Source organism: Ovis canadensis, chromosome 2, assembly GCF_042477335.2.
Source record: "Ovis canadensis isolate MfBH-ARS-UI-01 breed Bighorn chromosome 2, ARS-UI_OviCan_v2, whole genome shotgun sequence".
NCBI lineage: Eukaryota > Metazoa > Chordata > Mammalia > Artiodactyla > Bovidae > Ovis > Ovis canadensis.
The window spans coordinates 103,437,074-103,462,722 of NC_091246.1; the positions used below are offsets into that span (position 1 = coordinate 103,437,074).

General features: G+C 37.7%; 1 protein-coding gene across 1 annotated transcript in view; it reads left to right on the plus strand.

Moving 5' to 3' along the window:
- FZD3 (frizzled class receptor 3) overlaps positions 1-25,649 on the plus strand; it is a 94,327-nt gene that overhangs the window by 43,646 nt on the left and 25,032 nt on the right. Inside the window, exon 4 of the mRNA XM_069576702.1 lies at positions 5,955-6,972. Coding sequence (XP_069432803.1) covers positions 5,955-6,972 — 1,018 coding nt within the window. The remainder of the gene's footprint in view (positions 1-5,954; positions 6,973-25,649) is intronic.

Sequence of the window (25,649 nt, forward strand, 5' to 3'; positions counted from 1 at the left end):
CTAGGAATTTTTTAATTTCCCTTTTAACTTCTTCAGTAACCTGTTGGTTATTTAGAAACATGTTGTTTAATCTCCATGTGTTTGTGTTTCTTACAGTTTTTTTCTTGTCATTGATACCTAGTCTCATAGCTTTGTGGTCGGAGAAGATGCCTGACACGATTTCAGTTTTCTTAAATTTACTGAGGTTTGATTTGTGACAGAAGATGTGGTGTAGCCTGGAGAATGTTCCATGTACCCTTGAGAAGGTGTATTCTTCTGCATTTGGATGGAATGTCCTGAAGATATCAATGAGATCCATCTCATCTAATGTGTCATTTAAGACTTGTGTTTCCTTATTAATTTTCTGCTTTGATGATCTGTCCATTGGTGTGAGTGGGGTGTTAAAGTTTCCTACTATTATTGTGTTACTGTCAATTTCTCTTTTTATGTCTGTTAGTGTTTGTCTTATGTATTGAGGTGCTCCTATGTTGGATGCACAGATATTTATAATTGTTATGTCTTCTTCTTGGACTGATCCCTTGATCTAATACTATGTAGTGTCCTTCCTTATCTCTTGTAATTTTCTTTATTTTAAGGTCTACTTTGTCTGATATGACAATTGCTACTTCAGCTTTCTTTTACTTCTCATTTGCATGCAATATATTTTTCCATCCTCTCACTTTCAGTCTATATATGTCTTTAGGTCTGAAGTGGATTTCTAGTAGACAAGCATATATATGGGTCTTGCTTTTGTATCCATTCAGCCAGTCTGTGTCTTTTGGTTGGAGCATTTAATCCATCTACATTTAAAGTAATTATTGATACATATGTTCCTATTGCCATTTTCTTCTTTGTTTGGGGTTGATTTTTTCGATCTTTTTTCTTCTGTTACATTTCTTGAGTGTGTAAGTCCCTTTAACATTTGTTGTAAAGCTGGTTTGGTGGTACTGAATTCTCTTAACTTGCTTGTCTGAAAAGCTTTCTATTTCTCCATCAATTTTGAGTGAGATCCTTGCCAGGTACAGTAATCTTGGCTGTAGATTTTTCCCTTTCAGTACTTTAAATATATCATGCCATTCCCTTCTGGCTTGCAGAGTTTCTGCTGGAAGATCAGCTGTTAAATGTGTGGGGTTTCCCTTGTATGTTACTTGTTGCTTCTCCCTTGCCGCTTTTAATATTCTTTCTTTGTGTTTAGTCTTTGTTAGTTTGATTAGTGTGTCTTGGCGTGTTTCTCCTTGCATTTATCCTGTATGGGACTCTTTGAGCCTCTTGGACTTGATTGACTATTTCCTTTTCTACGTTGGGGAAGGTTTCATCTATAATCTCTTCAAAAATTTTCTCATACCCTTTCTTTTTCTCTTATTCTTCTGGGGCTCCTGTAATTTGAATGTTGGTGCATTTGCTTCTGGCCCAGAGGTCTCTGAGACTATCCTCAGTTCTTCTCATTCTTTTAATTCTTCTAGGTCTCTGTTAATTGATTCTTGCATTTTCTCCATTTTGTTTTCAAGGTTTTTGATTATCTTTACTATCATTGTTCTGAATTGTGTTTCAGGTAGTTTGTCTATTTCCTCTTTATTTATTTGAAATTCTGTTTCTAGTTTGCTTCTTCATTTGTGTAGTATTACTCTGCCTTTTCATAATTTTTTTAACTTGTTGTGTTTGGAGTCTCCATTTCCCAGGCTTCAAGCAAAGTTGGAATTCTTTCCTTGAAGAAGGTTGAATTCTTTCTTTTGGTTTCTGCCCTCCAAAGGACTGATGCTAAAGCTGAAACTCCAATACTTTGGCCACTTCATGTGAAGAGTTGACTCATTGGAAAAGACCCTGATGCTGGGAGGGATTGGGGGCAGGAGGAGAAGGGGACGACCGAGGATGAACTGTCTGGATGGCATCACTGACTCAATGGACATGCGTTTCAGTGAACTCTGGGAGTTGGTAATGAACAGGGAGGCCTGGCGTGCTGCAATTCATGGGGTCGCAAAGAGTCAGACACAACTGAGCGGCTGAACTGAACTGAAGGCTGGTCCAGTGGTTTCCGTAAGCTTCGTGTAGAGTGAGATTTGTGCTGAGTTTTTGTTTGTTTGTTTTTCCTCTGATGGGTAAGGCTGAGTGAGGTGGTAATCCTATCTGCTGCTGATTGAATTCGTATTTTTGTTCTGTTTGTTGCTTAGATGAGGCGTCCTGCACAGGATGCTACTGGTGGTTGGGTGACACTGGGTCTTGTGTTCAGGTGGTTTCCTTTGTGTGAGTTCTCACTGTTTGATACTCCCTAGGGTTGGTTCTCTGGTGGTCTAGGGTCTTGGAGTCAGTGCTCCCACTCCAGAGGTTCAGGGCTTGATCTCTGGTCAGAAACAAAGATTCCACAAGTGGTTTGTTATGGCATTAAGTGAGATTAAAACAAATATCCAAAAATGAGAAACCAAAGATGAATCCCAGACAAATGGCAGTTACAAAATCAGGCAAATAATAATTAAAATAATGGAATATTCACATATACATATACACCCACGAGCAAAGTCAAAACAATCCAACAAAAATACAGTAGATTGATCCAGCAAACAAAGGAAATCAAAAGTTATATTTACCAGTTAAGAACAAAACTAACTAAAGCACAAACTGGAAAACAAAACTAAAGCAAGGTGCCAAGTGGGGAATAAAGCAGTAAAAGCAAAACTAACAAATATGTTGAGAGGAAAGGAAGGAAAGAAAAGAAATAATGGATATGCAAATTTAAATAGAGATTTTATAACATTGAAAATTAACTGCAAGGGAAAAAAACAGGAAAGGTGAAGAAAGGGCTAAATGTACAAAAATACAATAAGTTTTAAAAAATTAAAATTATAAAAAGAAAAGAAAAAAAAGGAAGAAAAAAGGAAAACTCCAAGGAACTGCAAAAGCCCAATGTAGAGGCAGAGATTTATAACAACATTAAAAAGTGTGACTGAATATACACATATACACCCATAGGCAAAATCAGAAAAGTCCAACAAAAATAAAGTACAATAGATTGACCCAGTGAACAAAAGAAACCAAAAATTATATCTACCAGAACAAAACTAGCCAAAGCACAAACTGGAAAACAAAACTAAAGCAAGGTGCCAACTGGGGAATAAAACATTGAAAATAAAACTAACAAATATGTTGAGAGGAAAGGAAAGAAAGATACAAAAGAAAGAATAGATATGCAAAGTCAGATAGAGGTAGATAAAGAATATTTATATATGTTAAAGATTAACTGCAAGGGGAAAGGAACCGTAGGAAAAGCAAACAAAGGAATAAATGTAGAAAAAATAAAAATAAGTTTAAAAAATTAAAAATTAAAATTAAAAAAAGAGAAAAGAAAAAAGGAAAACTCCACAGAAGTGCAAAAGCCCAATGCAGAGGCAGAGGTTTGTAACAACAATAAAAAATGTAACTAAGGAAAAAATAAAGCTCAAAAGCTTAATTGATTTCATAGTGCCAGTAAAATCGACAGCTACAACAGAGGGGAATAAAGGGGGTGGGGGAGGAAAAAAAATCCAAAAGAATCTACAGAACATGTCAAAAAATTAGAATAATAAATGTATTTCTTGAGTCATTGCTGCCAGCGTCCTTTCCCTCGCTGGGAGTCATAGTCCACGTTACCTCCCTAGGATGCCCTCCAACACTGTGCTGATCTCTGGACCTGCTGTGTGAGCACCTCAGATCCTAATCTGGTCCTGCTCCTGTATGTTCTTGCCTCCAGTGTCCACAGCTATCAGAACTAGTGAGTTTTCTTTTGTGGGAGCTCTCAGTGGCCTTTTATACATTCCATAGACACAGAGTCTGCCTAGTTGATCGTGTGGATTTAACCTGCAGCTTGTACAGCTGGTGGTAAGGTTTTAGGTCTTCTTCCTTAGCCACACTGCCACTGGGTTTCAGCTGTGGTTTTATTTCCACCTATACATGTGGGTCCTCCACTGGGGTTTGCTCCTGCGGCTGCCCTGGAGGATTTGGGTTTGCCCCCTTGAGGGCCAGGTGTGGAGGTGGTGCAGCTGCTTGGGTTGCTGGGGTTCTGGCAGCTCCAGGTACTCAGGGGAGTTGGTGGCTAGGGCAGCAGGAAATACAGTGCTCTAGAAGGGTATGGCAACCAGTATTGGCCAGTATACTCCAGTGTTCTTGCCTCGGGAGCCCCACTCCCTGACAGAGAAGCCTGGCAGGCCACAGTCTACAGGGCAGCAAAGAGTTGGACATGACCGAAGTGACCCTGTGGGCGTAGATGCTAGACTTTTTTTGCCTGTGGCAGCTCTGCCCCAGTGAGAATTGAGCGTGAAGGTGGCGCAGCTGCTTGGCTTGCAGGGACCCTGGCAGCACCAAGTTTGCAAGGACACGGACTGCCTCCGCTGCAGGAGTTATGTCCCTATCAGAGTCTTTTTTCGAGCCTCTTATAGCTGGCGATCAAAAAGCCTCTTTGGCCAGTCTGTCTCTGTAGCTCCACCTGTTCAGGCACTTAGAGGGCTACCTTGCCTGGGGTCCTTCTCTGTTGTTCGGTGTGTCAGGCACATAGAGGGGGCCCCCTGGCTGGGATCCTAGTCTGTAAGTTGGCACCTCTGGCACTTAAAGTGGCACCCTGAGTGGGGTCCTACTCTGTAGTTCAGTGTGTCGGGCGTTTGATGGGCCAGCCTCTCTATTGTTCAGCTGCTGATGCTGGCGTGTGGGGAGAGAGAGGCTATGGTGATGGCTGCAGCCCCTACCCGTGACTCAGCAATATTGCCTTGCTTCCGTGGCTGCCTAGCTTTCCTCCACAGGCATTTCCCACCACGATCTCCTCCCTCATATCCCCTCAGTCTGTCTCTTCTCCCTCACATCCCCTTAATCCATCTCTCTGCAGTCAACAGCAGCTTTCACCCTAGGATTGCTCCACAATCCCTAAACTCCACCTCCCAGCTGCTGCGCCTTCCAGGGGACCAGCATTCCTTCCCCGGGGTATGTATGGCTGCTGCAAGGACTGTCTGATTCTCATTCCATTTAGGCTGCCACAGATCAGCTGTTTCACTCTCAGCCTTAAATGTTTCTCCTCTGACTCAGACAGTTGCCCCTACGTGGGGATTGGACCCCTGCTTCGTCCCCCCACCGGCCGAGGACAGGTCCAGGCCTACTGACACTCCTGTTTTCCCCGTAGTTCCTTCATCCTACCGAGTTTTGTGTGGGTCTATATATTCTTTTCCACTGGTCAGGTACTCTTGTCCACTGTTAGCTGGTGTTCTGCATGCACTTCCGTGTCTGAAGGTGTATTCCTGACGTATCCTTGGAGAGAGATGTACTCCACGTCCACCGACTCCTCCGCCATCTTGTTCTCCTAGGGAAGATTTTTACCTCTTATTTTTAAGAAAGTTCTATTTGAGTCTAGGGTAAATTGAGGACTATCTTGTAATTAAACATTAAAAAAAATAACTTTTAGCTACTATTCTACTGGTGCTTTTTATTTATGTATGTTTATTTTATATATGTATACTTGTTTATAGTTTGAAATCTTACTGTAAACTATGTGTCCTAAATAAATAGGATTAATTACACTGTTTATTAATGGCTATGCCTGTTTTAATAAAGAGTGATATTTTTGTTTTTGTTTTTGTTTTTTTTTTTTAATTATTATTTTTTATTTTTTTTCCTTTTATTTATTTATTTATTTATTTAAATTTTAAAATCTTTAATTCTTACATGCATTCTCAAACATGAACCCCCCTCCCACCTCCCTCCCCATAACATCTTTCTGGGTCATCCCCATGCACCAGCCCCAAGAAGAGTGATATTTTTGAAGCCAAAACAAAATTAAGTATACATTTTTCATTTTTTTGCCAACTCGTTGTATGACCCACAAGCAAGATATTTGCATTATTTCTTCGACATATCGTAATGTTCCCCAAGGACATAAGCATAAATAAGCCACAACTGCTAAATGTGGAAATCCAAATCATTAGGTTCCCAGTAAGTAAATGATTCTTGTCTTGTGTTTTTAGGTTCCCAGATTGTGATGAGCCGTATCCTCGGCTGGTGGACCTGAATTTAGCTGGCGATCCTACTGAAGGAGCCTCAGTGGCAGTGCAGAGGGACTATGGCTTTTGGTGTCCCCGAGAGTTGAAAATCGATCCTGATCTTGGCTATTCCTTTTTGCACGTGCGTGATTGTTCACCTCCTTGTCCAAATATGTACTTTAGGAGAGAAGAGCTTTCATTTGCTCGGTATTTCATAGGATTGATTTCAATCATTTGCCTCTCTGCCACGTTGTTTACTTTTTTAACTTTTTTGATTGATGTGACAAGATTCCGTTATCCTGAAAGACCCATTATATTTTATGCCGTCTGCTACATGATGGTGTCATTAATTTTCTTTATTGGGTTTTTGCTTGAGGACCGAGTTGCCTGCAATGCATCCAGCCCTGCACAGTATAAGGCTTCCACAGTGACCCAAGGATCTCATAACAAAGCCTGTACCATGCTTTTTATGGTACTCTATTTTTTTACTATGGCTGGCAGCGTTTGGTGGGTGATTCTTACCATTACGTGGTTCTTGGCAGCTGTGCCAAAGTGGGGTAGTGAAGCTATTGAGAAGAAAGCCTTGCTGTTTCACGCCAGTGCGTGGGGCATCCCTGGAACTCTGACCATCATCCTTTTAGCGATGAATAAAATTGAAGGTGACAATATCAGTGGCGTGTGTTTTGTTGGCCTCTACGATGTTGATGCCTTGAGGTATTTTGTTCTTGCACCCCTCTGCCTGTATGTGGTAGTTGGGGTTTCACTCCTTTTAGCTGGCATTATATCCCTAAACAGAGTGCGAATTGAGATTCCATTAGAAAAGGAGAACCAGGATAAACTGGTGAAGTTTATGATCCGGATTGGTGTTTTCAGCATTCTGTATCTCGTACCACTCTTGGTTGTAATCGGATGCTACTTTTATGAGCAAGCTTACCGCAGCATCTGGGAAACAACGTGGATACAAGAACGCTGCAGAGAATATCACATTCCATGTCCATATCAGGTAAGGGAAACCTTGTTCTAAATTTCAGAATATTTAACAGTGTAAAAACCTAATCTTAGCTGTTTTGTTTTGTGTTTTTTTTTAACTCTTCATGAAAAACCTGAACATTAAAATTTTGAAGTGAAGTTAATGAACAAATTTATTGTAGTAAGAATGTCATACACACATTTCTGTTAACATCTTCCTTTTAAAAGATCACTTTCGTGAGTCCAGGCCGTGGGCTTTTAAGCACTTTACTTCTGTTATCACAAAATAGTTGCTTGTTGGTTATTTAGAAGTCTGCAGGTTTGAGGGGAAGATGTTGATAAAAATACAGTGTCTGTGAAAATTTTACTGATACTTAGAATGGGAGTTTAACAGTTTTGAAAAAAATTAGAATGCATTTGTACAAACAGCTTCATCTTTTAGTTGGTCTTAGTTTTTCTTTTTTGCATACTGAATATTTTGTGATTTACCTTTTAATTTAAAGAGATCGGATAATCATAGAATTTTAGATCTAGAGAGGACCTTAGAGATGATTTATTCAAGTTCCCTCTATAATTTAGAGTTCTTAAACATCTATCTCATTTGAGGCTTAGAAATGTTAAGTGACTTGCTCACTTTATTAAAGTACTTATGCATTATAGATTACTTCCGTTTACTTGGCTCTTTCCCCTCATAGACAGTGAACTCTAAATGCAAGAACATCTTTTCTTTTTTTTTTTAATTTTAAAATCTTTAATTCTTACATGTTTTTAATATTTTTTCAAAGCATGGTCTATAGGTTAGTAGATGATGGCATTGAGGATGGGAGTGTGTAGATTGAGAAGAAAAGACATTTTTAAGAAATGTTCCAGTTTTACTGGAAACAAGGAGTGTGTGATTAGCACATAGTCAATTCTCGTAAATACTTGATGACTGAAAATGCCATATCCTTTTTTATTTTGTGGTATAAATAATTCTACACAAAATTAAATTTTTATTGTATAAATATTAGCTACTGGCTTTTAAAAAACCAACCTATAATTGAGAGACCAGAAAAAATGAATAATTGAAATTTTATTACATTTCTTGATAGAATTGCTTATTAAAAACTCTCATTAAATAAAACTCATAGCTCATATTAAATAAATATGAGTTTTCAGGCCTGAAACTAAGTAATCAAATTTTGCCTCTAATGATAGAGAATGAGATGATTGAATTACATCATATGCTTCTTTATGTAAGGTTTCTAGGATTCCAAATATATATTATCTTAGGACTATAAAAGAAATAATGTTTGGCTCTGAAATAATGATCTGAAAAATACCAGACCTCAAACACGTAAATTAGTAAATTGAGTAGTTGGGACACCACTATTTTCAAGACATTCCTAAGAATCTTTTAGCATCTTGAGAACCAGTTTGAGCTATACAAAAATGTGTGTGTGTATTCATTTCTTTATAGTCATAGGTTCTCTAAGTGTTTTTTATTTCCAACTTACAGAAATAATGTTGGATTTCTGAAAAGAATAGAAAATGGTATAGTAACTGACATAGTTATTAAGCTATAAAGTCTGGGTCAGGAATCCTGACTTCATATCTAACTCTTATTATTTACTAGTTTTATAGCTTTTGATCAACTTCACCTCTTTGCACTTCCAATTCCTCATCTGTAGAGTGAGTAATGGAATCTCATAGAAATAAAAGAGTAATCGTGTGAGATAGAAATAGTACAATCTGTCTTCTAGGACTGTCTTTAGGCATCTACATGCAGTTAGAAGTGTGCCTTCTGTATAATAAGTGCTCAAATGTTAGTTCTGTTACTCATTTTTTCATTTATTGTTGCTGCTGTTACTGTTATTTACACACACACATACATACATACACTTAAAAAATAAAAACCATTCAGTACCAAACTTTAGCAAATGCCATGTTTAAGTTATTGAGAATATACATGACAGTATGTGTACCACTAACTTGTTCATTTTAACTGCAGTAGAGAGATTTAATGTACAAATATACTTTAATTCATTTACTCATTATTTTGCTGATGGATATAGAGTTCCCAAGTGTTTTACTGTTGTAATACCTATCTTCCTTGTACATGACCAAGAATGTTCATGGGGTTTGTACCCAAAAGTGTAGTTGTGGTATTTCAAGTGGTTCTTTTAATTTACACTCGCAGTATGGAGTTGGAATTCCCCATTTCACGCCATCTTGTTGTTCTCAGGCTTTAGGTTTTTGTCAACCTTTGAAACAATATCTCAAGCTTGTCTTGATTTTTATTTTTATTTCCCTTGTACCTCGGTGTTTCCATATGTTTATTGGCTGTTTGGGGTTTCTCTTCTGTGATTTGCCTCTTTGTTGCCTTTGTCCACTGCTCTGTCAGGTTATTTGCCTTTTGTTGTTATTCTTGTTTTAATTCTTTGTCTGTTACTTGCATTGCAGATATCTTATCCTGCTCTCTAGCTTGTCTTTTCACTTTGTGTTTTCTTTGCCTTTTGTGTTTTAAGAAATCCCTCCCTACCTCTAAAAATCATAAAAATGGTCTGCTGTTTTTTTTCTAGCAGTTTTTTAAATTTGATTTTTTAATTCACAGCTCTAATCTTTTGAAATTCATTTTTATCTATGTTATGAGTGATAATTTTAGTTTTTCATATGAATGGTGCTTTTTGTACCATTTGCAAATAGCCCATGTGAATACTAATGCATTGCTGTAATATACAAGTTCCATTTTTAGGCTCTCTTATTTACTGCTCTGTTTGAACAACCTTGTTTCAGTCCCACGTTTCCTCTACCTTATGCTTCTTCAAACTTATTTTAACTGTTCCTGGCACTCTTCTGTTTGAATTTTAGAATAATTTCTTCAGGAGAAGCAGTTTGTATTTTGTTGAAATTGTTTCAGGTTTTAAATGAATCCAGGGAAAGTTGCTATCTTTGTGATACTGAGTTTTAGTATCATTTTGTTTCTTTATGTATGTATTCATTAATTTGTTCCTAGGTACCTTACAGTTTTTGTTTCAGTTGTGAATGAGATCTTTTCTCTGTTACATTTTTCAATTGGTTATTGCTGGTCTACAAGAATGCCACTGATTTTTATATATTGACCTTATATTGAGCATCCCTGCTGAACTCTTCTGTTAGCGCTAATTGTGTATAAATTCTTTTATATATTCTGTGTAGAAATCCTGTTGCAGCAAGTAAGGCCAAGTTCATATTTCACATTCCAGTTCTTATGTTTTATTTAAGATTTTTGTGTCTATACTCATGAGAGATATAGACTGTAATATTAATAGTTTTTCTTTTCTTGCCATATATTTTTCCTTTTTGGTGTCAAGGATGTAATAGCTTCATAAAGTGAGGTTTTTTCCTCCTGTTCTTTGAAACAGTTTTTACAATGAATAGGTACTGTCTGCTCTTTGAAAGAGTCAGTATATCATCCTGTAAAATCCTCTGTCATGGTATCTTTGAAGGAAAGAGAGAGAAATTTCATCTTTCCAAACTGAAATTCTGCAGTTCTCCATTCCTCCTTGTCTCCTGGCCTTTGGCAGCCATTGTTCTACTTTATTTCTCTATGAATTTGGCTGCTCTGGGTACTTCATATTAATGAAACTCAAACACTAGAATTTTAATATTAGTTTTCATTCAGGATTTTACTTTGAGGAATTTTATACAGACTTGTAAATTGAGCACTAGAGCTATTGAATTCCTATTTGAAGTAATATCCATACATAATTGTATAATATTTACTATTATTGAGCATGCCTAAAAGAATGCTTGTTAAGTTTTGATGATAATACCTAATGAGAGGTTTTTTAAATGTATTAAGCAATGATACTATCCTTGAGGTAGCCTCTGCACGTGTCTTGGAGAATGTAATATTTGAATATATGTTTACATGAATATCAGTGCAGTTGCTTTGTAGTCATTTCTCAAATTAATGAAACTTTCAAATATTTGAAAAATCAGAATGTGAGGTCGTTGATCACATTGTTTCAAAGTACCCAGTTGGTACTTTTTAAAGTAAATTGCATGTATTTAAGTCCATGATTTGAAGAAAAGTGGGCTTGTGTAAAGTATTTTAAAATATTTAAAATGAACGTCCTTGCTGAAAACAGGAATACACTGCTTGGATTTTGAAATACTTTACACCAACTGTTTTTTGCAAGAACACTTTTTAAAAAATGTGTATTAAATAATTCTTGAAAAAGTAATGCCTGAAAAGAGTTGGGTTGTGAAATATAGCTTGAGTTTTCAGAATTGTGTATATTTTACAGTTTAAAATCAGTAAAGTTTCTTCCTAGAATATGTGTCATCTTATATATTATGTAAATAGCACAGTAATTTTCCAGGTACTTAGTGGGTTTTTTTTTTTTTTCTTTTAAAGTATTTCCTTCTATTTATTTAGGCACTTCTAAGAGGCTCAAAGCATTTTATGAAAGAGTTACACATTTCAAAGTTTGTTGATATTTCTAGAAATCCATTCACATGTAACATATTTATTAAAAACATGGGGTTTAAAGTCCTGTCTGTAACACTTTGAGTCTCAGTTTCCTCATGTAAAATACAAGGAATAATATGTTAAATATAGTAATATCTACCTCATAGGTGGCTGTGAAGATTAAATGAGAAAATAAAGTTAAGCCTCTTACTAGAATGCCTTGCACAAAGAAAAATTTCATTATTCTGTTGTTGCAAGTACATAATTCCTGAGGTTTAGAGAAGAATTGTTCTTATATTCTGTATTAGAATCATCATTTTGTCTTTTAGACATTGATTTTCAAAAGAAACTGTTTCCTTTCCTAAAGTTTCCCCCTTCATTTTTTTTCTCTTTCATCCATCTAATCCAATGATGTAAGCCCAAGGAATTTTGATACTAGAACCTGTGTTTCAATAATAGAAATGTTTCACCGTAATAGAAGCAGCTAAGACTGTCAAGTTCACATTAGAGCCATTTGTAGAATTAAAAAAAATTATTTGTGTAGAAAACAAACATAAAACCCATTATTTCTATTTTTAGCCACAGAAGGCAGCCCGTCTGTTGTTTATCTAATGTTGATTCAGAAACATACAAAAATAGAAGAATAACATATCTAACTTACGACTTTAGATTCATTTTCTGATAAGAGTGTTTCCCCTTTACCCGACAATACCAAAAGGAATCAACATTGTTTATCAAAGGACCATAAGGAAATGGGTATGTTTTGTCCTTCCAACATTAGTGACAGCAAATAATTCTCAATAAATATATTATAAGTACTACTAATCTTTTCTTTTTTCCTGCTACTAATCTTTAAAGTGGTAAGTATACTGCCTGTGACTTCCTAGCACCAAACTGATTTTTCCTCAGAATTGTTCAGTGCCTGTAATAGAGAGAAAGATGGAGAGTTACTGAGCAAATATTCTAGGTCTCTTATAGGAAAATATTTTGAAATATTATATTTTAGAAGTATAGAATATTAAATTTATTTTTAAAGTATTCATACTGTTATGTACAGGCTGTAAAATGCTATCAAGGAGCACTTTTGGATAAATACTTTAAAATATACAAGTTATTTTGGCCTCTGCTAAACAGACTAAATAGCCTAAGCCATGAGTTCCGTTTTAGTCTTAACTGCAGATATATCTGGTGGTGGTGGTGGTGTTCATTCGTTAAGTCGTGTCCGACTCTTTGTGACCCCGAATAAACTGCAGCACGCCAGGCTTCCCTGTCTTTCACTATCTTCTGATGTATACTATCTAGTGTACAAATGGTTTATACATCTTTAGGAAAAAATTCAGTATTCTTGCCACAGTGTACAGCAGGACACAGCAAACTTTCTCTGTAAGGTCACATAGTAGATATTTTAGGCTTTGCCAGCCATGTGGTTTTTGTTGTAACAACTCAGCTCTGCTGGTGTAGTGCAAAAGCAGCTATCAGTCAGTTCAGTTGCTCAGGCGGGTCCAACTCTTTGCAACCCCATGGACTGCAGCACGTCAGGCTTCCCTGTCCTTCACCAACTCTTGGAGCTTGCTCAAGCTTACGTCTATCGCGTCAGTGATGCCATCCACCCATCTTATTCTCTGTCGTCCCCTTCTCCCGCCTTCAATCTAGCCGAGCATCAGGGTCTTTTCCAGTGAGTCAGTTCTTCTCATCAAGTGGCCAAAGTATTGGAGCTTCAGCTTCAGCATGAGTCCTTCCAATAAATATTCAGGACTGATTTTCTTTAGGATGGACTGGTTGGATCTCCTTGCAGTCCAAGGGACTCTCAAGAGTCTTCTCCAACACCACAGTTCAAAAGCAACAATTCTTCGACGCTCAGCTTTCTTCACAGTCCAACTCTCACATCCATACATGCCCACTGGAAAAACCATAGCCTTGACTAGACGGACCTTAGTGGCAAAGTAATGTCTCTGCTTTTGAATATGCTATCTAGGTTGGTCATAACTTTTCTTTCAAGGAGTAAGCGTCTTTTAATTTCATGGCTGCAGTCACCATCTGCAGTGATTCTGGAGCCCCCAAAAATAAAGTCTGACACTGTTTCCGCTGTTTCCCCATGAAGTGATGGGACCAGATGCCATGATCTTCATTTTCTGAATGTTGAGCTTTAAGCCAACTTTTTCACTCTCCACTTTCACTTTCATCAAGAGGCTTTTTAGTTCCTCTTCACTTTCTGCCATAAGGGTGGTGTCATCTGCACATTTGAGGTTATTGATATTTCTCCTGGCAGTCTTGATTCCAGCTTGTGCTTCTTCCAGTCCAGCGTTTCTCATGATGTACTCTGCATATAAGTTAAATAAACAGGGTGACAATATACAGCCTTGACGTACTCCTTTTCCTATTTGGAACCAGTCTGTTGTTCCATGTCCAGTTCTAACTGTTGCTTCCTGACCTGCATAGAGGTTTCTCAAGAGGCAGGTCAGCTGGTCTGGTATTCCCATCTCTCTCAGAATTTTCCAGTTTATTGTGATCCAGACAGTCAGAGACTTTGGCATAGTCAATAAAGCAGAAATAGATGTTTTTCTGGAACTCTCTTGCTTTTTTGATGATCCAGCGGATGTTGACAATTTGATCTCTGGTTCCTCTGCCTTTTCTAAAACCAGCTTGAACATCTGGAAGTTCACGGTTCACGTATTGCTGAAGCCTGGCTTGGAGAATTTTGAGCATTACTTTACTAGCATGTGAGATGAGTGCAATTGTGTGGTAGTTTACGCATTCTTTGGCATTGCCTTTCTTTGGGATTGGAGTGAAAACTGACCTTTCCCAGTCCTGTGGCCACTGCTGAGTTTTCCAAATTTGCTGGCATATTGAGTGCAGCACTTTCACAGCATCATCTTTCAGGATTTGAAATAGCTCAACTGGAATTCCATCACCTCCACTAGCTTTGTTTGTAGGGATGCTTTCTAAGGCCCACTTGACTTCACATTCCAGGATGTCAGGCCCTAGGTGAGTAATCACACCATCGTGATTATCTTGGTCCTGAAGATCTTTCTTGTACAGTTCTTCGGTGTATTCTTGCCATCTCTTCTTAATATCTTCTGCTTCTGTTAGGTCCATACCATTTCTGTCCTTTATGGAGCCCATCTTTGCATGAAATGTTCCCTTGGTATCTCTAATTTTCTTGAAGAGATCTCTAGTCTTTCCCATTCTGTTGTTTTCCTGTATTTCTTTGCATTGATTGCTGAGGAAGGCTTTCTTATCTCTTCTTGCTATCCTTTTGAACTCTGCATTCAGGTGCTTATATCTTTCCTTTTCTCCTTTGCTTTTTGCTTCTCTTCTTTTCACAGCTATTTATAAGGCCTCCCCAGACAGCCATTTTGCTTTTTTGCATTTCTTTTCCATGGGGATGGTCTTGATCCCTGTCTCCTGTAGCGTATCATGAACCTCATTCCATAGTTCATCAGGCACTGTATATATCAGATCTAGGCCCTTCAATCTATTTCTACTTCCACTGTATAATCATAAGGGATTTGATTTAGGTCATACCCGAATGGTCTAGTGGTTTTCCCTACTTTCTTCAATTTAACTCTGAATTTGGCAATAAGGAGTTCATGATCTGAGCCACAGTCAGCTCCTGGTCTTGTTTTTGTTGACTGTATAGAGTTTCTCCATCTTTGGCTGCAAAGAATAGAATCAATGTGTTTTTGGTATTGACCATCTGGTGATGTCCATGTGTAGAGTCTTCTCTTGTGTTGTTGGAAGAGGGTGTTTGCTATGACCAGTGCATTTTCTTGGCAAAACTCTATTAGTCTTTGCGCTGCTTCATTCCATATTCCAAGGCCAAATTTGCCTGTTAACTCCAGGTGTTTCTTGACTTCCTACTTTTGCATTCCAGTCCCCTATAATGAAAAGGACATCTTTTTTGAGTGTTAGTTCTAAAAGGTCTTGTAGGTCTTCATAGAACCGTTCAACTTCAGCTTCTTCAGCATTACCGGTTGGGGCATAGACTTGGATTACTGTGATATTGAATGGTTTTGCCTTGAAAACGAACAGAGATCATTCTGTTATTTTTGAGATTGCATTCAAGTACTGCATTTTGGACTCTTTTGTCGACCATGATGGCTACTCCGTTTCTTCTAAGAGATTCCTGCCCTCAGTAGTAGATATAATGGTCATCTGAATTAAATTCATCCATTCCGATCCATTTTAGTTTGCTGATTCCTAGAATGTCGACGTTCACTCTTGCCATCTCCTGTTTGACTACTTCCAGTTTGCCTTGAGTCATGGACCTGACATTCCAGGTTCCTATGCAATATTGCTCTTTACAGCATCGAACCTTGCTTCTATCACCAGTCACATCCACAGGTGGGTATTGTTTTTGCTTTGGCTCCATCCCTTCATTCTTTCTGGAGTTATTTCTCCACTGATCTCCAGGAGCATGTTGGGCACCTACTGACCTGGGGAGTTCCTCGTTCAGTATCCTATCATTTTGCCTTTTCATACTGTTCATGGGGTTCTCAAGGCAAGAATACTGAAGTGGTTTGCCATTCCCTTCTCCAGTGGACAACATTCTGTCAGACCTCTCCACCATGACCCGCCCGATTGGGTTGCCCCACGGGCATGGCTTAGTTTCACTGAGTTAGACAAGGCTGTGGTCCTTGTGTGATTAGATTGACTGGTTTTCTGTGATTATGGTTTCACTGTGTCTGCCCTCTGATGGCCTCTTGCAACACCTACCGTCTTACTTGGGTTTTTCTTACCTTAGATGTGGGGCATCTCTTCACGGCTGCTCCAGCAAAGTGCAGCCGCTGCTCCTTAACTTGGGCGAGGGGTATCTCCTCATCGCCGCCCCTCCTGACCTTGAACGTGGAATAGCTCCACTAGGCCCTCCTGCACCTGCGCAGCCACCGCTCCTTGGATGTGGGGCAGCTCCTCCTGGCTGCCACCCCTGACCTCGGATGTGGGGTAGTTCCTCTTGGTTGTTCCTGCACCGTTGCAGCCTGGCACTCTCGGCTGCTGCCCCTGACCTCGGACGTGGGGTAACTCCTCTTGGCTGCTGTCCCTCGGGCATGGGGTCCTTCCGGCTTCTGCCCCTGACCTCAGACATGGGGTAGCTCCTCTCCGCCACGCTATGTGTGCCGTTGCATTACATAATGGTATTAAAAATACTTAATAAATTCTAGTACATCACTATAATAAAGATATGACAATAAATCTTATTTCCAGTTGTCTTTGAAGTCATACCACACCAGAAAAATTTGAGTCAAGGAAAAATCTGAGTAGTTTATGGGAATAGTAAAATAGAAATAACATAATGTAATGGTCATATAAGCTTCTAGTTACTAAGTATGTACTGTGCATCAGGTTCTGTACTCAGTGAATTTATACACATTATCCTTTAATTCTCACAGTAGCACAATAAGATTGTATTCTGCTTTACAAATGAGGAACTGAGTCTTATAATTAAATACAACTTATCTGGATTCTTAAAGTAAGTGATAAAGCTAAGGTGTGAATTGCATTTCTGATTCCAACGACTACTAACCACCTACCTGATCATGTTGAATATGAAGTCTTCCATTTTATTTCCTCTGCCTGCCTGCCTGCTCATTCGCTTGAGTTATGTCTGACTCTTTGCAGCCCCATGAACTGCAGCCCGCCAGGCTCCTCTTTCCATGGGAGTCTTCAGGCAAGAATGCTGGAGTGGGTTGGGATCTCCCCAAACCAGGGATTGAACCTGGGCATCCTGTGTCTTCTGCATTGCAGGCAGATTCTTTACTGCTGAGCCACCGGGGAGACCCCTCCAGTGAATCATGTGTATTTTATCAGTGATTTTATAAAATGTGTTAAGGTAATTTGGCTTCCCAGGTGGCACTAGTGGTAAAGAATCCACCTGCAGTGCAGGAGACTCAAGGGATATGGGTTTAATCCCTGAGTCAGGAAGATTTCCTGGAAGAGGAAATGGCAACTCACTCCAGTATTCTTTCCTGAAAAATTCCGTGGGCAGAGGAGCCTGACAGGCTACGGTCCCTGGGGTGGCAGAGAGCTTGACATGACTGTGCGCACTGTAACTGGTTAAGGTCATTGAGTTCATTGATGTTGTTAAGTTTGTTAAAGAGCTAAGAAGTTTGTCTTAAAGTAGAGCATTAAGAAAATGATTAAATATACTCAGGTTTCCTCAGACAGTATGATTTCTGACAATATGTCTTGAGTAGGAGCATTAGCAGTCTGAAGCAGTTAAATCTGGGAAGAACTCACTATTTGAGATATCATAGATCTTGCATGATTGAGGGGAGATCTCCAAAGAGTCCACCACTTCAAAAATTGTTATGAATTGGGACCAGCCCAGTAAGGAGCTATAGGGCTGGCTCATCAAGCAGGAGCTATTATGTGGATGAGATGGGAAAGGTCACACAAGTGTGGTTGCTATTTATTGGTGAAATGTGAGCCTTGGGCCAGTTGGTAAGTTGAGAAAGGGAGCCAAGAACTCCCTTGCTAGCCTAAATCTCCAGGGCCATAGGCTGAAGTGTTTGCAGGTTAGTTGTGACTCCTATGAATCAGCTAGAACAATACTTTCTCCAGGATTCCCACTGATTGATTGACCAAATAGCTCAAAATATAAAGCCACCAAACACATGAGAAAAGCCACTATGACTATGAGTCACAGCATCAAACTTAGAACTGCAGATGCTGAAATTGTCAAACACTGAAAGATAGAATAGGTAAGTATGTAATGTTTATAGAAATAGGAAATATAGTCACAGGTTACCAGTCTACAAGAAATTACTTGAAATAATAGATTTTTTAAAAAATCTAGAAACTTAATTTTTGAAATGGAAGCTCGTTTGATAGAATTCCTGAAATATTTAATATGAAACAGCAATTTAAGCTGCTGTTTGAAGAGAAATTTAATGAACTGGTATTAGGTGAAAATAAAACTATCCAGAATGTCATAAGAGAGAAAAGGAAAATGTGAAAGTGATGTTAAGAGAAATGTAGGGCAGAGTGAGAAGGTCGAATAGGAGTGTATTGGGTTGGCCAAAAGATGATATGGGCTTTCTGTATCTGAATGAACTTTTTGACCAACCCAATAATTAGATTCCCAGGAGGGAGGGAATTGAGAGAGTCTAGGAGAGACAATATTTAAAGAGCTGGTGACTACACATTTTCCACAACTGCTAAACACGTGAATTCACAGACTGTGGAACTGTGAATTCCAAGGAGGAACTGTGTACCACTAGCAGGATAAGTAAAAAGAAATCCACACTTCAGTGAAACTGCAGAACTCCAAAGACAGGAGTCATAAAAAAGTCTCAGAAAAGGGGACAGATCTTCTAAAAAAGACCAACAGTTAGAGTGACAGCAGAGTCCTTAACAATAACAAAAGCCAGAAAATGATATATTTTAAATGTTAAAAGAGAAAAAAAACTTTTCAACCAGAATTTTGTACCGCGTAAAACTTTTGTGGGGATGCATGGCCAGATCGCTTCCACAGAAGGACGAGCCTTTCAGCTGCAGGGAGTGGGGTCCGTAGACATCCTTCAGGTGGAAAGCTGCCTTGTCTGAGGTGGGCCTGCAGCCAGCGACTCTTAGGTGGGCCAAGAAGGCTTGGCTGTTGGCCCAGCTTAGGACCCTCTGATGGTCCTTATTTGCTCTGGAACTCCCTACCAGTTTGGCTGAGGCTTTTCTGAGAATGCATGGCAGGTCACTTTCTTCTGTCCAATTGTAGATACTGCTCCCAAATAAATATCTCGCACCCCAAACTTTATCTCTGCATGTTCTGGAAAACGCCAATTTGTTCTCAAGAATAGACTTCATCTCTGCATGTTCTGGAAAATGCCGATTTGTTCTCAAGAATAGAGATGAAATAAAGCCATTTACATGTAAACAAAAACTGTGAGTTTACCACCAAAAGATTTGTATGAACTTCTAAAGGTTATATTTCAAGAAGAATGAAAATAATCTCATAGACAGTAGGAGATGCAAGAAGAAATGAAGTAAAGTTGTAAACATATATGTAAAGCTAAATAAATGTTTCTATAAAATGCCAACAACAGTGTGTACTTTGGGGGTTTAAAAAAACATCTAAAGACCTATAGAGAAAAAAATACACCAAAAAAAACCATATATAGACCAGAATTGGGTTAATGCTGTAATCAGCTGTATCAGATGATCTAGGACCCCTGATAAATGGCTGCTCCCCATCCTCTTTTTTTTCTTTTTCCTCTTCTCATAGGCCTCTTGTTCTTAAGGGTTTTAAAATTTTTTGATTTTTTTTAAATTTAATTTTTTGGATAGGTGATTTGTAATGTTTAGAACTTTAAAAATAGTAAACATATATTAAGAAGCATTGTTCCTACTCTTGTTTGTCATGTTCTTAATTTTTGCCCCCTTTCCATCTCTTACCAGTAACCACCGTATATATCAATAATTTCTTGTATGTATTTCCAGAGTTTCTTTTTCCACATGGTTGTTTTGAAAAGTAAGTCATAATTATAAGAGCCTGTCACACACTAAGAGGTCACTAAATTTAGTTCCCTTCTCTCCATAACCTTCTTAGGACCTTAAGACCCAGAAAGAATAATTTTCCATAATTTTGCTACTGAATATCACATTTTTTGCTTTATATCTATAACATAAATTGGAACCATAAAACCATGTTTCATGCATGTCATATTCTTAATAAAAAGTTCATGTAGCTTTCCTAGCCTTAGCCTAGAACTAATTGAAAAGGCAAAGTATACTTTAAAGATGTGAATATGATTAATAGAACCTTGCATGTTTTCTGAAAAGTGATTCTGGTGTTTCACAATATGATATCATAAAACTAGAAAGGTTAGTTGTGCCTAATTTTTCCAAGATGCAAATTGTTTTTTATTTCAAATATTATAAAATGTGAGATTAGATTTTTTCTTTTTATGGAGGAGAAAGAAAGAGTGGCTTTATTACTTTGCCAGGCAAAGAGAGAACACAATAGGCTAATCCCCCAAGAACTATGCACCACTCTCTGGAGATCAGTTTTGTTTTTTTGATTGAGGTGTAATTTACATATTACTGGTTTCAGGTGTGCAGCATAATGATTTGATATTTGTATATATTGCAAGTGATCACTGTAATAAATCTAACATCCATCACCATACATAGTTTAAAAGTTCTTTTTCTTGTGATAACTTTTAAAATCTACTCTTAGCAACTTTCAAAACTGTAGTACAGTATTATTAACTACAGACACCAAGCTGTACATTACATTCTTATGCCTTATTTCTCTTATGACTTGAAATATGTACCTTTTGATCACCTTCACCCATTTCATCCATTGCCCACCCTTTGCCTCTGGCAACCACCAGTCTTCTCTTTGTAAGTTGGGTGGGTTTTTTGAGGTGGGTGGGGGTTGTTTTCTTTTTAAGATTCTATATATAAATGAGATCATGAGGTATTTGCTTTTCTCTGACTTAATTTCCCTTAACACAAACCTTCAGGGCCAATCCATGTTGTCACAAAATGGCAAAATGACATCTTTTATGGCTGAATAGTATTCCATTGTATATGTATACCATGTTTTCCATATCTGTTCAGCCATCACTGGACACTTAGGTTGATTCCATCTCTTGGCTGTTGTGACTAATGCCGCAGTGAACATGAGGTGCAGATATCTTTCCAAGTTTGTGTTTTTGTTTTCTTAAATACCCCAAAGTGGAATTGTTGGGTCATATGGTGGTTCTATTTTTTATTATTTGAGAATCGCCATACTTTTTCCATAGTGGCTATACCACTCTTCATTCCCACCACCAGTGCACAGTGGTTCACTTTTCCACATCCTCATCAATGCTTGTTATTGCTTATCTTTTTGGTAATAGCCAGAGGTGATATTGTGGTTTTGATTTGTGTTTCCCTGAAGATTAGAGATACTGAGCACCTTTTCATATATGTGTTGACCATCTGTGTGTCTTCTTTGGAAAAACGTCTATTCAGAACTTTTGCCCATTTTCTAATTGGATTGTTTGGGTTTTTTTCATTGAAATTGTATGAGTTCTTTGTATCTTTTGAAAATAACTCCTTAACATATATATGATTCACAGATATTTTCTCCCAGTCAGTTAGTTGCCTTTTCATTGGGTTGATGATTTCCTTTGCTGTGCAGAAGCTTTTTAATTTTATATAGTCCCACTTGTTTATTTTTACTTTTGTTAACTTTACTTTTTGTATCCAAAAAAATTTTTTTAAATCATTACTAAGACTGATGTGAAGGAGCTTGCTATTTGTTTTCTTCTGGGTGTTCAAGTCTTTAATCCATTTTGAATTAATTTTTGTGTATGGTGGTCCAGTTTCATTCTTTGACATGTGGTGTCCAATTTTTCCAACGTCATTTATTGAAAAGACTGTTCTTTCCTTATTGTGTATTCTTGGCTCTTTTATCAGAAATTAATTGACCATATGTGCATATGTTAATTTTTGGACTGTCATGTTGTTTGATTACTATAGCTTTGTAATATAGTTTGAAATCAAGGAGCATGAATGATACCTCCAGCTTTGTTCTTTTTTCTCAAGATTGCTTTGGCTGTTTGAATCTTTCGTTGTTCCATATAAATTTTAGGATTTGTCCTATTTCTGTGAAAAATGCTGTTGGAATTTTGATAACAGTGCAAAGAATCTGTAGATTGCTTTGGATAGTACAGATATTTTAACAATATTGATTTTTCCAGTCTTTAAGAATGGAATATCTTTCCATTTATTTGTCTTCAGTTTTTTTCCACTAATGCCTTATTTTCTTATTGTAAATCATGAGATTATAGGACAGTTTTATGGAGTTTCAAAGAACTCATTTCTGAACATAATCTTCCCTCTAACATGGGCTTTCCATAGTTTTTTCAGGGCTGAGGAAGTTGATCTATTATTGTAATGTTTAGGAAAGTCTAAGCTATGCTTTCTGTTTCATTATTCTATACTTAGTAACAAGCTAATTTAAATTTTTTCCTGGTTAATTTTCAGTTCATATTTAGAAAAGAGAATGGGAATTTTCAAAATTATTCACCTTCAGTTTGATTTGTTTTGAGAAAATAGCAGTTTGTTACTTTAATCCAAAAAAGAAAGGTTATGCTTTTCACTTGATGAATGAGCATCATTATACTGTGAATTCCGATTAATAGTTCTTTATGTACATCAAGTTTGAGTGAACTCCGGGAATTGTTGATGGACAGGGAGGCCTGGCGTGCTGCAGTTCATGGGGTCGCAAAGAGTGGGACACGACTGAACTGAACTGAACTGATATACATCAAGATTAAGTGTAAATTCTGCAGTTTTTAATTGTTTCCCAGTTATTGCATCCATTATTGTAAAGTGTATATGTACAGAATAGTGTTCTGTTTTCTAGCTATTTCTAGTTCATAAGATTAAAGTGACATAAGACTAATGATCATTTTCCCCTCACTAAAATTAGGATAAAAGTTCAAGATGTCCTTTGCTTAATCAAATGTAACTTCTGAAGAAGTAATAGTTTATATTTTGAAATGTCATCAAAGCAAAGGAATAGAATTGAGGTAATCATTATTTTTGTTTTCATTTTAACTTCTTGAGTGAACTTTGGCTTTAAGCCTTTTCTTACCTAATTTGTGAGTTTTCCATGAGGTTCATTAAATAATAGGCACAGTATATCCAGATGTCATAGTAAATCTTTGTGATGTTGATAATCTGTGGTGAATATTAACACTCTGAGAATGTGTGCTCTGTACCAGTCAGTTCTTCCTAATCAGGCATGCTCTCCTTTATTTCCTCTTGGTTTACTGAAACCATTTTCTCCTCTGTTTCCCTGGCTAGTCTTTCGCTTGGAAAGTTGTCTGTTCCTTAGATAATGGGAATAAAAAGTTATTCTTTAATCATTAAATTTTATCTTTTATTTATCTAAAAGTTGACATCACCCACAGTTTACAGCAGTCACTGGTAAAGTCAATTAGGATCTAAATTAACTTTCCTCATTGCTATTAGCCATTCTTGAATTTAGAAGACAACATTCTTTTAAGGTAGTCTCAGTGCTTGGAAAAGAAAATGAGATTATTTGCAAAATATCTGTAGTGTGGAGTTTATATTTTGTCATTTCTTCTGTTGATCAAAGAAAAGCTTGGAAATTGAAATCCCAGCTTGCTATACCTATTTTTCACTGGGCTACAAATAAATTGGTGGTCCAATAATGGGAGAAGGTAAACTTTGAAAGGAAGATAGATTGATAGATACAGATCTGGTTAAAGAAGTGAATTACTAATTAGTTCTCTATTTACCTTACCTAGTGATACTTAATTTCAAAACTGCTGCCTCTCTGAAAGTAGCAAGGTATATTGAAATTATAGGAGCCTTGACCACCTTTTTGTCCTTTATTTTTTTTAAATTATAACTGTTTCTGACATACACGTATTTATACACACACACATATATATGCATGTATATATTGGATTGATCATAAAGTTCATTTGAATTTTCCATGAAAAGGTACTGAAAAATCTGACTCAGATAATCACGATGGTGTGACCACCAACCTAGAGCCAAACATCCTGGAATGCAAAGTCAAGTGGGCCTTAGGAAGCATCACTATGAACAAACCTAGTGGAGGTGATAGAATTCCAGTTGAGCGATTTCAAATCCTAAAAGATGATGCTGTGAAAGTGCTGCACTCAGTATGCCAGCAAATTTGGAAAACTCAGCAGTGGCCACAGGACTGGAAAAGATCAGTTTTCATTCCAATTCCAAAGAAAGGCAATGCTAAAGAATGCTCAAACTACCGTACAATTGCACTCATCACACGCTAGTAAAGTAATGCTCAAAATTCTCCAAGCCAGGCTTCAACAGTACATGAACATGAACTTCCAGATGTTCCAGCTAGATTTAGAAAATGTAGAGGAACCAGAGATCAAATTGCCAATATTCGCTGGATCATCGAAAAAGCAAGAGAGTTCTAGAAAAACATCCATTTCTGCTTTATTGACTATGCCAAAGCATATGTAGATCACAAGAAACTGTGGAAAATTCTGAAAGAGATGGGAATACCAGACCACCTGACCTGCCTCTTGAGAAATCTGTATGCCCGTCAAGAAGCAACAGTTAGAACTGAACATGGAGCAACAGACTGGTTCCAAATCAGGAAAGGAGTACGTCAAGGCTATATATTGTCACCCTGCTTATTTAACTTCTATGCAGAGTACATCATGAGAAACATTGGACTGGAAGAAGCACAGGCTGAAATCAAGATTGCCAGGAAAAATATCAATAAGCTCAGATATGCAGATGACACCACCCTTATGGCAGAAAGTGAAGAGGAACTAAAGAGCCTCTTGATGAAAGTGAAAGAGGAGAGTGAAAAAGTTGGCCTAAAGCTCAACATTCAGAAAACGAAGATCATGGCATCCGGTCCCATCACTTCATGGGAAATAGATGGGGAAACAGTGGAAACAGTGTCAGACTATTTTTCTGGGCTCCCAAATCACTGCAGATGGTGACTGCAACCATGAAATTAAAAGACGCTTGCTCCTTGGAAGAAAAGTTATGACCATCGTAGATGGCATATTAAAAAGCAGACATTACTGGACAACAAAAATTCATCTAGTCAAGGCTATGATTTTTCCAGTGGTCATGTCATGTATGGATGTGAGACTTGGACTATAAAGAATGCTAAGCGTTGAACAATTGATGCTTTTGAACTGTGGTGTTGGAGAAGACACTTGAGAGTCCCTTGGACAGCAAAGAGATCATATCAGTACATCCTAAAGGAGATCAGTCCTGAATATTCATTGGAAATACTGAAACTGAAGCTGAAACTGAAGCTCCAATACTTCAGCCACCTGATGATGCAAAGAACGGACTCATTGGAAAAGACCCTGATGCTGGGAAAGATTGAAGGCAGGAGAAGATGGGGATGACAGAGGACGAGATGGTTGGATGGCATCACCAACTCAATGGACATGCATTTGAGTAAACTCTGGGAGTTGGTGATGGACAGGGAGGCCTGGCGTGCTGCAGTCCATGGGGTCGCAAAGAATCGGACCTGACTGAGCAACTGAACTGAAATGAAAAATCTAAATGAATTTTTTGGCCAACCCAATATGTCATATACATATACATGTATAGTATAAAGAATAATACATTGAACAGCGATAGATATATCACTGTTTTAATAAATGAAATACAAAACACCAGATCCCACTCCCTGGTTGAATCTCCTTGGTAAACTATCATTATCCAGAACTTGGTGTTATTGTGTATTTACACTTATATGTACTTACCTAGACAATATATTGTATTAGTTGAAGTCT